Source organism: Salvelinus alpinus, chromosome 14 (assembly GCF_045679555.1).
Source record: "Salvelinus alpinus chromosome 14, SLU_Salpinus.1, whole genome shotgun sequence".
NCBI lineage: Eukaryota > Metazoa > Chordata > Actinopteri > Salmoniformes > Salmonidae > Salvelinus > Salvelinus alpinus.
In genome coordinates this window covers 14,257,213-14,270,362 of record NC_092099.1, presented here as the reverse complement: position 1 = coordinate 14,270,362, position 13,150 = coordinate 14,257,213, and the positions used below count along the sequence as shown (strand labels likewise).

At 41.8% G+C, this 13,150-nt stretch overlaps 2 protein-coding genes across 5 annotated transcripts in view; one reads left to right on the top strand and one right to left on the bottom strand.

The window, feature by feature from the left end:
- The window catches only part of stk39 (serine threonine kinase 39), a 32,954-nt gene extending 23,781 nt beyond the window's left edge, over positions 1–9,173 (top strand). For both annotated transcript variants that reach the window (XM_071340534.1, XM_071340535.1), the window contains 4 exons: positions 4,997–5,049; positions 5,193–5,261; positions 5,599–5,663; positions 7,669–9,173. In XM_071340534.1, coding sequence (XP_071196635.1) covers positions 4,997–5,049; positions 5,193–5,261; positions 5,599–5,663; positions 7,669–7,743 — 262 coding nt within the window. In that variant the 3' untranslated portion in view covers positions 7,744–9,173. The remainder of the gene's footprint in view (positions 1–4,996; positions 5,050–5,192; positions 5,262–5,598; positions 5,664–7,668) is intronic.
- Positions 9,174–11,326: 2,153 nt separating this feature from the next.
- The window catches only part of b3galt1b (UDP-Gal:betaGlcNAc beta 1,3-galactosyltransferase, polypeptide 1b), a 132,911-nt gene continuing 131,087 nt past the window's right edge, over positions 11,327–13,150 (bottom strand). For all 3 annotated transcript variants that reach the window (XM_071340537.1, XM_071340536.1, XM_071340538.1), the window contains one exon: positions 11,327–12,594. In XM_071340537.1, the coding sequence (XP_071196638.1) occupies positions 11,362–12,351 (990 nt within the window). In that variant the 5' untranslated portion in view covers positions 12,352–12,594 and the 3' untranslated portion in view covers positions 11,327–11,361. The remainder of the gene's footprint in view (positions 12,595–13,150) is intronic.

Below are 13,150 nucleotides of genomic sequence, written 5' to 3'. Positions count from 1 at the left end.
GGGAGAACAAGTATTTGATACACTGCCGATTTTGCAGGTTTTCCTACTTACAAAGCATGTAGAGGTCTGTAATGTTTATCATAGGTACACATCAACTGTGAGAGACGGAATCTAAAACAAAAATCCAGAAAATCACATTGTATGATTTTTAAGTAATTAATTTGCATTTTATTGCATGACTTAAGTATTTGATCACCTACCAACCAGTAAGAATTCCAGCTCTCACAGACCTGTTAGTTTTTCTTTAAGAAGCCCTCCTGTTCTCCACTCATTACCTGTATTAACTGCACCTGTTTGAACTCGTTACCTGTATAAAAGACACCTGTCCACACACTCAATCAAACAGACTCCAACCTCTCCACAATGGCCAAGACCAGAGAGCTGTGTAAGGACATCAGGGATAAAATTGTAGACCTGCACACGGCTGGGATGGGCTACAGGACAATAGGCAAGCAGCTTGGTGAGAAGGCAACAACTGTTAGCGCAATTATTAGAAAATGGAAGAAGTTCAAGATGACGGTCAATCACCCTCGGTCTGGGGCTCCATGCAAGATCTCACCTCGTGGGGCATCAATGATCATGAGGAAGGTGAGGGATCAGCCCAGAACTACACGGCAGGACCTGGTCAATGACCTGAAGAGAGCTGGGACCACAGTCTCAAAGAAAACAATTAGTAAAACACTACGCCGTCATGGATTAAAATCCTGCAGCGCACACAAGGTCCCTTTGATCAAGCCAGCGCATGTCCAGGCCCGTCTGAAGTTTGCCAATGACCATCTGGATGATCCAGAGGAGGAATGGGAGAAGGTCATGTGGTCTGATGAGACAAAAATAGAGCTTTTTGGTCTAAACTCCACTCGCCGTGTTTGGAGGAAGAAGAAGGATGAGTACAACCCCAAGAACACCATCCCAACCGTGAAGCATGGAGGTGGAAACATCATTCTTTGGGGATACTTTTCTGCAAAGAGGACAGGACGACTGCACCGTATTGAGGGGAGGATGGATGGGGCCATGTATCGCAAGATCTTGGCCAACAACCTCCTTCCCTCAATAAGAGCATTGAAATGGGTCGTGGCTGGGTCTTCCAGCATGACAACGACCCAAAACACACAGCCAGGGCAACTAAGGAGTGGCTCTGTAAGAAGCATCTCAAGGTCCTGGAGTGGCCTAGCCAGTCTCCAGACCTGAACCCAATAGAAAATCTTTGGAGGGAGCTGAAAGTCCGTATTGCCCAGCGACAGCCCCGAAACCTGAAGGACCTGGAGAAGGTCTGTATGAAGGAGTGGGCCAAAATCCCTGCTGCAGTGTGTGCAAACCTGGTCAAGAACTACAGGAAATGTATGATCTCTGTAATTGCAAACAAAGGTTTCTGTACCAAATATTAAGTTCTGCTTTTCTGATGTATCAAATACTTATGTCATGCAATAAAATGCAAATTAATTACTTAAAAATCATACAATGTGATTTTCTGGATTTTTGTTTTAGATTCCGTCTCTCACAGTTGAAGTGTACCTATGATAAAAATTACAGACCTCTACATGTTTTGTAAGTAGGAAAACCTGCAAAATCGGCAGTGTATCAAATACTTGTTCTCCCCACTGTATATAGAAAACTATGAGCTATACTTTCCTCCACCAGGAAGCCAAAATATGAGAACGCAATATTACATGCCAGCACAATCCATCCCAAATGAATTACTGGCACATTAACACTGTCTCCTCTCACATTGTGGGCCCATTCATGTAGGCATTTTCTAGGCTAAAGCGCTTAAGTACTCTTCATCGGACTCCAAACACTCCCCAGTTTACCCCCAGGTGTGTGTATTGATTGTGTTTGTTGGTGTGTTAAGAAATTACCCCCCTGTCACTGCTACACAGGATTTAGAGGACTCTTGTGTAGTCGATACACAACAGACCGCTGTTTTACCTGGCCTCGGTCTTGAACTGCGGTAAATACTCAGAGCTTTACACCTAACTTTCCCCAACATACCAATCATAATTCTGATCAGGACAGACTGTAAACAGCTTCAGTTACAGAGTGCAGTTCAGAAGTGTTAATGTGTTCTTTAGACTAACATTACCTGAGGTACTCAAGGGACCTGAAACTGGAAGTTTCTCTCAGAGCCTCTTTTCACTACGAGAGATTGCCTAGAGATTTCGCGAAAATACCCTCGGCAAGACCTTTTACTGTAATATAAACTTGTGAATTTGTCACTTCTCTTTCAGTCTGAGTAAGTCCTTAGTCCCAGTGTTTGCCAGGCAAGTGTTTGCCTGAGCTCCCATTGCCTACCAGGGGAAATCTGTTTTAGCAGATAGAACACCCCTCTATACACCCAAGAATTATTGAAGTTCATGCTTTACCTAGTAAACACTCCTATCTCCCTAATGCTTGCTAGTGCCCACTGGCATCTCTGGTGATTCATTTGGAGGGTGTGGTATGCTGGGATTTGAAGATGACTGAGCAAAATCATGGTTTTATTCTGTCCCTGTGCTGATAAAACTTGAAACTTAAAACTTTACACAGTTATTTAGGAACATCTTAACACTGGTAGCAAGACTCTGGAAGATTGAAGTTTTAAAAGAAGCCCATTAAATACCTAAAACTTCTAAACGGTTTCTCAATCTGTGTGTGCGGTTTATTTACCTCCCACAATATAATCTGACAGGGACTTTCCAGGCATCTGCTGCCGATCTCTCTGGAGCAGGACTAAGTAGGCAAATAGAGACGCTGGGCTCAGGCCCTCTGACACAGATGTGGTTACAGCATCCCTTACAGCACGCTCTCACACTGTCCGTGGATGAAATGGAGAGATTGCAGACATCCTACATCCATCTGCTAAGCTCAAGTTTCGCCCCTGACTTCCTCTCTCTAGCTGCGAATCTGCAGAATTGGACAAGTAAAGTTGACTCACAGGCAGCTGATGGGAATCCGCTCTCTCTCTCTCTCTCTCTCTCTCTCTCTCTCTCTCTCTCTCTCTCTCTCTCTCTCTCTCTCTCTCTCTCTCTCTCTCTCGCTCTCTCTCTCTCTCAGAACTAAATCAGCCCTCAATGATGTGTCGGAGCATGTTCCTTACATGCAACATTTCCTGTGTAATGTGAATCAGGGGCTAGCAGGTGGGTTTAGATGGATGGGATTTATGCAGCATAATTACAGCCCAAATGAATCCACTCCCACGACACTGTGTACAAAATCTGTCACACCCATCAGCCATTGTGTAGGGAGTAGTTTTTAGGACTAAATTCACCATGTACTGTATTAATGGAAACGTTAGAGAGAATTTACCCCGGGGGTTGCACAGCGTATATTAACACAGGATAGACATGCGGATGGACGTTTTACTTAATGTGTCCTATCATACAGTTTCTTAGGAAAGGCGTCATCTTGTCTTGCTGGATTGAAGTTGCTGCATAAGAAAGCTGTATAAATGAATAGGCTGCGGTAGTTCTGAGCCATATGTGAGCTCTACATTAAAATGCGGAACTACTAAAGCCCTTTTTACACCATTATCCTCAGCCAACCTTCTGCTATTTTACTTCTATCACCCTCTGGATGAAGAAAAGATTCTACACGTTTTACATAAGACCAATAATACAATTGCAACTGAGCTTCAATATTCTCTGTTTCAGCTGCGTTCCAACACTTCATCTGACCTCCGTAAAGGATCAATCATGTACAGGTGACAAATATGAAAATCCCCCAGATCGCCTTCATGGAGGAATTCATCTGTTTTCTTCTCCTAAACCAGAGCTATATAAAAAGGTCAAGGACATTGAGATTGTGGAAACACTTCAGGCAGTAGTGTACCTCAGACATGCTTTTATTAATTATAACTCATATTAGCTTTACCAATGACTTCAAGTCCTTGTGAAAATGTAATTATGGTTTAATTCAAAGGAGGCTGGTGAACATGTTTGTCGGTCATCTAAAATATGTTCGGACTTTTGTATTTCGACGGACAACAACAATTACACTGTTTGAGTGACTTTAAACATAGTACATGTAACCATAGTGATTCAAATGGGCATGAGATATTGCTGGAAATATGTATTTCCTTATTCTGGTCATTCCACTGCAAGAACACTTCAAATCAAATGTCCAAATCTGTCACTCTTCCACAGTCGCAAGTACGTGATTGCATTAGCACAGTTACAATATCTACTTCATGGAACCCATTGACATTCTCTGTAATGGACTCTTTTCCTGCTGATATATATATATATTTTGCATAATCATGTTAGCCTTCTATTGCCTGTGCAGAGAGAACTTCTACATTTGCATTTCTGCCATCTAAGATATTCATTTCACCTGCTGGTTTGATGACGTTGTCACCGCAAAAGGCTATATACTGTATGTATGTGCCCCACTGGTACACAGAGCAGAGTGAGGGTTTGGCCGAGGCACTATAAACATGGTGTTTACTGTAACCATCAGTCAGCTGTTCTTTGGAACCCTACACAAGACTTACAATGCATCATAAAATCATGTATTTATTGAGCTTACAATGCTGCCTATTTAATATGCACAAGACACATGCAAGGATTAACATTTCCGCACTAATTCTTCACCAACTGTGTTGTCAGTAAATACAGGATGATATTACAGTAGCTAGTAGTAACACTGACTTAGTAAGAAAACAACATTGATCTGCTTAACATGACCCAGTGTGTTAAGCCTAGAGACTTGTAGTGTTAAAGTGTGGATGTGGCAGCCAGGCTGTCTTTTTCCATTCCACTATTCCTTGGGGTCCGCTTGTCAGGAGCCTCCTCAGACAGTCTAAATGAAATAGACCGTTCAGGGACTCTTGGCCTGGTCCCAGATTTGTTTGCGCTGCAGCCAGCTCATCTGACTATTGTCATGCCATAGTTGTCTTAAAGCACAAACAGATCTGGGACCAGACTAACTAGGTCCTGGACCTCCTGTCTGTTCCTATGGAGGACAGCCTGTTGGGTTCCATGGTCACATCTTATACTAATCAGCTTCTCATCTCTCTTCTTAGGAACTCCAGGAAGGAGTTGAATGACATCCGGTTTGAGTTCACTCCTGGCCGAGGTAAAAGCTGCACAAAGTGAAGAAGCTCATGTTATAATGTTGTTATTAGTGCCCCTTATTGTATTTGGTATTAAGTGTACTATAGTACCGTTGGTCACATGTTTACTTCTCACCTGGTTCTATTACTGTGTGTCTCTCCATAGACACTGCTATTGGGGTTTCCCAGGAACTTTTCTCAGCTGGTCTTGTCAATGGACACGATGTTGCTGCCGGTAAATGTCTCATCCTTGTTTTCTGTTATACTGCAGGGCTTAGGGTGTATTTTCCGCATGAGGTGTGCTTGATTTAGCTTGGAGTTTGTACGTCTGGGACTATTTTACTGGGCAAACTAAATCAAGCACAGTTAAAAGTATTTGGAAGGGATTTGACAAATGTATTTGACCCCGGTCTGGTATTTTCAAAAGAATCATATCCCTCTCAAAGTCAATGTGAAGCATAAGAGCAGCGCCGTACGGTCTTGATTCATTACTATGATCTGTGATTATCTGATGTGACTGTGTAATAACACTATTAACGCTTGCATTCTTTATATATAACATTAACTTGCAGTTGCTGCTAACCTTCAGAAGATTGTAGATGACCCGACTACCTACAAAGTGTTGACCTTTAAACTGGTGAGTACCCAGATGATAAATGTCACACCACCTCATGTCTCAAGATAGCTGCGTGAAATAAGAGAGGGATGCTTCCAGAAAACCACAACGTTACATCACACCGACGGATTGATTTGAGAAAATAGACCGTCATAATATGTGTATTAAAGGACAATGCTCTAGGGTTGTGATGTCTGGAAATAGGCACACCGTTCAAATCCCAAATGAGCAGTGGTGCTAGAGAAGGGGAGAAATCTGTGATGACAGGCGTGTCGCAGAACTGGCTTTGTCCTTTTAAGTGGAGTAACTGATGGGTGACGCTCCTAATCTGCACGTATGCTTTCCTCCGTGCACGGCGCGATGGGATTTACATTGATCCACACCGAGCAAAACAATTCAATTTCTCTACGGAGAATAATTAAAAGGAAGCAATTAATGACAATCCCGGGTGGTTTGCCGTAGTGTTAGGGCTATTTTTTTACCGCCCTTTTAGATGGCGTGGATGTGGTAAACAACATCTGTGCGGTGGGTCACAGTACATCACTGTCCGCCCTTTCTGCCATGTCTTATCGGCAGATGGTGAATGTCGCTGGAGACTCTCTGGAGTGCAGAACTGCATCAGAGGACTTAGTGGGGCAGCAGGCAGACTGTGCTGCTGGCTGGGGCCTGGCCGGGTGTGTATATATATATATTGGCCAGAGCACTTTCCCACTTCTATTTGTTAACACACTGCTCTAGTCCAGGCGGCACAAAGTCACACAGAGCCACTCAACTCCAAATATCGACCAGAAACACTGAATTATGTTTGCGGCCTCTACACAGACAGCTGCAGCCACAGACGCCGGGGAGAGACAGAGCCCCTCTCCATGCTCCGCTGTAAATTGCTGGAGGCGGGCAGATATTGGGCCACTGACTCACACTGTACCACTTCCAGGGGGGATAGTGAAGTGAAAAAGAGATATCGATTTGCTCGCAGGGACTCCATTCAAACCAATCTGAATGCATGTTGCCAGTAATAAGGCCTACTTGTGGGGCAAGCATAGGAGCATAATTAGTTTAGAATTTAGCAGTAGAAACTCTCTCTCAAGTGAACCTGTCGATAAAATACAACTTGTATTTCATCAGCGCTTTTCTCTCGTTTTTGGAGGGCTTTAGTGGAGTAATCAGTGCCAGTGACGCAAGTGCAGACAAAGTAATTATGTGTTTCGTAAAAAAAAGAAAGGCATGCCTGCTATAACCATCTTTTTAGAAGTCCTGTACTTATAAAAAGCCTTGTTTTAAGGACTGCCCATATCATCCTAATTAAACGCAACAGAGACCTGTACCACATAGTCATAGAGCTTTTAACAAAGAACATTATTTTTCAGTATAACGCACATAACACAGAAGAGTGCTGTGGATTGTTCTGCAACCAGTCACAGTGGAAAGCTGTCGCATCATACTATTATTAATGAATCGATGAAATGAATACCTGAAGGGCAATTATCATTGTGCGTTTTGCATCGTTTGTTCCACATGATGTCTAGAGACATGGTTCTAGTCACAACAGTAATGGGAAATAACTTGATGTAGTAATTGAAAGAGCTGTTAAGACGCCATCTCTGAGGATATGAGGCGTGTTCTATTATTAAATGGATGAATAACATTGTTCTATCTTGGCTGTAGGGAAAAATACTGTAGATACCTGCGAAAGCTCTCTCCATAAATGTTTCATTGGCGTATCATCTTTTGAAGGACAGTAATTCCTCTACCGTGCTCTCGTGTCCTGTTACAAGAGGACACATCTCTCCTGTGCTCAACTTTTGTTCTTGGCTGTAAAGGATTTAAGACCAAACACGTCACAAATAATATGAATCCGTTAAACAGAAGCTTACTACTTAAAGTAGGATCAGTGACAAAACCGATCCTTATTGTTAGGGTACAGCTGTTCACTGGGTGTTGGATTATGTCTGGTGATCTTGCTGTGTAGGTGGCTGGTAGGATCTTATGGTCCCCAGCCAACCCTTTTAATCTGTTCCTCCATCAGGTTTCTGGTTGTGACGACACGGAGATCGCAGACGACGTGAAGCTGATCGGCTTCGCCCAGCTGAGTGTTAGCTGATGCCCCCCTCATCATGGCCAAAGCGGTTGAGATGGAGGAGGTGGGTCAGAGCAGACAGACAGACAGACCGAGAAGCACCAGACACACCCCTTTCTCCCTTTCTTCCATTCTCCCCTCCCTGCCCTGATGCCCAGCTTTGTCACAGTTCAGCTAGCCCCCTCTCCCCGACGACATTCCACCGCCAAGAACCCCCACCCAGGCCAGACCAGCGGAAGGACCAGGTTTCAGCCCAGGAAACTAAAGATATACACAGGCGGTAGTAGCTGAGGATAAAACAAAGTGGCTTAGGAGTTGTGTTTTTAATTTTTATCATGTTACCTCTGGCTCTTACTATTATTTATTACATTGAGAATGCCTTTTATTTGTTTCTCACTGTTGTGTTTTCACAGTGAAAAATATATTCTTCAACTTCCATTTCAGACCACTCATTTGAGATAAAGAACTGTTCCTCAGAGGTCTGTATTGTAGTCCCTGTTCAGAATGTACAATTTATTTTATTGATGGAAAAAAAGCACATTTTTGTGATAAACATAATGAATGTTTTAAAAGGAATTAACTGTACTGTGTATAGATGATAGTAAACCAATACATTTATGGGACCCATTTTCGGTGAAAGTGACGGAAGCCTGCTGACGTGTAAAATGTGCTGCCTCTTCATAAGACAGTGTTGATGCTTAAAAATGCTAGAGGTGCCTTGTTCATTGATCTGTGCCTAAGAACGTAGGTAATGTGTGAGACCGAGAACAGCAGAACTTGTTCATGTTGGTTTGTTTGGACCATTTCACAAACATACATGCCTATATTCCAGCAGTGATACAACTCAATGGTAGGATTTTCTCAAGTCAATAGTTAAGGACAAGCTACAATGCACTTTTGGGGCAGAGTATATGCACCTGACAAAACAATGCTTAGCCCTGGGAGACTTGTGTTATGAATTGTAATGAGAATTTAACCTGTATTCTTTGTCATTACATAATGGTGATTTGAACCATAACCCAAACCTTAATTCTGTAATATGCTTCAGTTAATGTGTTTTCCAAAGCCAAATTCATTGATAAAATCGTGAAAAATGCAGTTTTTTGCTCTGTCTTACTGCACTACAAGATGGTTTTTCCTACACATTATTCTCTGAAATGTGCTGTTTAACAACGCATCTGCAAACGAAACCCAAAGGAAACTATTGAAAGGTTGATGAGCCATTCGTTTGTCCAAACAAGTACAGTAGCTCTAAATTATTTTCTAAAGTATTGAAGTGGTAAATAAATATTAACTTGTTCTAAATACTTTATTTTAAAAGGTAAGTTATTGTGTTTTCTATGTACAGTAGTTGTACCATTTACGCATATTATCTTTGTTCCCTTTCTGTAATCGGCTGATAAAAGAATTCCTGCAGAGGAGCAACAAATAAAATTGATATTATTAAAACTAAAGTTGTGTTGAGTTGATTTGGTATTGATTTAGCTGCAATAGATATGTTGATTTTCATAAACGTTACCTAACTGAAGTAATTCTGTACAAAGCGGAGTGTCATAATACAAAACATGGGTGGCAGGTAGCCTAGCGGTTACGAAGAGAACCCCGAGCCAACGAGGTGAAAAATCTGGCACTTAATCAAAATTGCTCTTGTAAGTCGCTCTCGATAAGAGTGCTAAATTACTAAACTGTAAATGTTAACATTACAATGTGCTAATGTGAATTAGAACAGGTTAAGCAACCTTGTGAAGGTCAATTCTCCCGAGTCTGTATGGAAAAGGCGGTGAGGTGTCCTTTCAGCCAAATAGTGTCTCCATTTATTACATACAAGTTACAGTATTTGGCATGTTGATGTTTGGAAGATACCTAAGGTGAATTGAACTGGCTAGATCCACTGATGTGGATGTTACAAATGCCCTCTTTTACATGGAACTATGAAAATATTTTCTGCTGGATGTAATTTTGTGGATGGTACTCGAGTTTGTTGATGAATATAACATTAGATGAACATGAAAATCCATACAAGTAGCAGTAATTCAACAAATCTAACCCCTAAACAAATGTAATCAACATGAATGTGGCAGGTAGCCTAGTGGTTAAGAGCATTGGGCCAGTAACCAAAATGTTGCTGGTTTGAACCCTCAAGCTGGCAAGGTGGAGAAAATCTGCGGTTTTACCCTTTTGCAAGGCAGTTAACCCCCAACAACAACTGGGCGCCGATAACGTCGATTAACGCACCTCTCTGATTCAGAGTGGTAGGGTTAAATGCAGAAGACACATTTCAGTTGAATGTATTCAATTGTGCAATTGAGTAGGTATCCCCTTTCTCTTAAGGGTCACCAAATATACAAGGCATTGAATAGGTTTCATTACTTTTCAAGTATGAATATTTTTTATGTAAAAAACATACTTTATATCACAACAACCTCCTTCAGGATATATCTTTATACTTTCACAGTCAAATGTCACAATAGCTTATAATACTAAATACTTAAAAAATAATAATAAACACTTGAAAATTACATTTGGGCCATAACAGCTATCCAAGTTCCAGAAAATTGAATTATTTCCCATTATTTCAATAGCAGTGATTCAGTAAAGATATGCCAAATACACATTATAATAGATTCACTTGGGAATTTAGATAAAAGTTACTATGTAAATTGTCACTTGCACAAGATGATATGTAATGTCTGTTGATACTTGGTAGTGGTAATGAATACGTAGAGTACAGTATTCATTCATTACTACGTAGAGTACAGTAATAGTAGCCAGTTTTATCAGAAGCATGGAGCATGACACCATTAAATACTTAAAGTACACTGTAAGAAAATAATTTGAGTAAAAATGATAAATGACATCTAAATGTAAAAAGCATTATCCTGTCTCTTCTCAGATGAAGAGGCAGTTACATTTACACCAATATGTAAACAAAGATATCCAAGAAAATTCACATTTATAACATCTGTTTGAACCACACATGTAGTTTGAACACTGGGTAATAGTGAACATCACTATCAATAGTGATAAAGTACATCCAGCAGAGATGTATTCATTTCTTATTAAATGGCAACAATAGAAAATAACAATTAACATTCGCACTTGGTCTACGTTTGCAGAATATAGATATTGTTGTTGTCATTGTTGCAGCATTATTTGCATGTTCTATGGTGTAGCCTACAACTGTTGACCATCCATAAGTCTGGTAGGAGGGATGAGACATGATGTGGTTGAGCCTTTGTCCCGCTGTAAGGAAGTACCATCCCCAAAACAGCATGAGAACTTGGCAGAAAGTAGATAGACACTTACACTGACATATACATCATTTTTTCTTTCAATAATACCTCTCTGGTTTCACCTGTAAATGTACAGAGTAAATGTTCATCAAAATGAGTTGTTGAAGTCTATAGCTCTAGACCAGAGATTACAAAATGACTAGTAACAACACTATCTTAGTGTGTGTTTGAATGAGAACATGCACTTTACAAGCCTCATGCACCCAACAGCTACATTGGATTCAGTAGAAGTATACTAGTAGCCTATAGAGAACTAATGTTGTCAGAAAATGAAAACAACTTTGTTAGCACACCGGTTGAGAGATAATTTAAAAAAAAACAGAAGAAGGGTCCAAGTTGTCCTCAGGTGCTAGCATCTGAGGTGTTTCTTGCTGGACATGTCGTTCCAGATCCGGTGCATTTCTTCCGGTGAAATCTGGTGGACAGTGATAACACGACGGTACCTACACAGGCTGTAGGCCATTTTCCAGTGATTGAAGCCACTGTTCTGATAGGGATGGATGCCTAGCTTCCTCAGACACAGTCCCACGTACACATCCTCCAGGTGGAGCAGTCTGGTGTGCAGAGAGGTCTTATAGATCAGCTCAGCCACGTCCACTGAGAACACGTACCCCGTGCCCGAGCAGAACGGGGGGTACTTAGCCTCGGGGTACAGGTCTCTGGGCATGTACCACTTACTGCGCATGTCTCTGATGGGACCTCCGTTGATGACGTAGCCCGTGAAGTACCTCCTCTTGGGCTTGGTGGTGGGCTTCAGAAGCTTGTAGACCAGATTGTCCATGTTGACGAAAATGTCGCTGTCTGTCTTCATGACGTACTGGGCCTGGGAACAGAAGGTGGCCACCCAGCGCAAGCCCATCAGGGTCTTGAGGGTGAGGTTGTGGTACGAGTCTATGAAGTCCTCCACCACAATGTCGTGGAAGATCTGGCTCTCCTGCTCCACCATCTGGTTGAGGACAGCGTCCGTGTTGCGGCCCAGCAGGAAGAGGGTGATGATGCGGATGTCGCTGTAGGTGCTCTCATCGCCCCAGGTCTCCCGGATGGCCTGACGGGCATCGAACTCTTTGTGTGTGGTGCTGATCAGGATGACCAAGAAGGGCGTGTTGGTCTCACATTTCTTAGGCTCGTTGATGACAAAGTCGAAGGCGTGGGGGTTCAGCGTTCGCGTCCGGATGTTGCTGAACGTAGTGTTCTTAAGGGTTTTCACAGTCTTCCGGATCGGCAAAGACATCTGCCCACTGACATAGGAGGATGTCGGCCGGGATATACCCAAGTACCAAAGAGCACTTGCCCAGCAAACGACCGTCAACACGTACAAGCATGAGACTTTTGAAGGCATTCTGGTGCATTTATATGTATTTAATGTATTGAATCTTAAAAGGCTTTCTTTCCATTAGCAGTGTTCCTTCCAGCAAGGCAGCATAATGCTGCACTGATGTGCTGCTTGACATTAATTGTCAGTAATGGATTGTTTTAGAGGAAAGTGATGGGATGTCGTTGTTTGCCTTTTAACGCAAATCCGGTTTGAAACCGTGCAGATGTCCTGTTTTTCTTCTTGACACTTGTGCATCTCCATTTACATCTGAAAAATAGAGAAATAACATGTTAACGCCAGAACAAAAAGATAGGTCTTAATAGGTTCAGCAAGCACACCCGTCTGCTAAATCAAAGAATATAAAGTTTTATCAAGTAGTGTTAAGAGTTTCTCTAAAATCAGCACTCAGCAGTTATAACCAGCAGCTTTTGATAAGAGTTATCTTTGTACTGCCTCTAGACTAAGCGTAGCTTTCACACAGTAGGGTGCACCATAAAATAAATACTAATACAGAATTGTATGAGTTCTCAGCTGTTCAAAAACCCAGCTCGGGGACATTGAAAAAGTATTTTGATATTTTGGATAATTGAAAAGTCTATACATTTCTGTATCAGAAGTTCCGTGAGAGAATCTACTCAGATTGTACAGTAATGCAGTCTGATGTAATCAGTATCTCTCACACAAGGCCTTAGACTCAGACTAATGCATTTAGGAAATGGCTAAATGCTGCCAACCACAAAGTGCCATAATCTTTCCCTATAGGTCTAGAAAGAGTCCATCTCCATTCAGTGTATTAATATAACTCTGACACCAAGCCTGATAT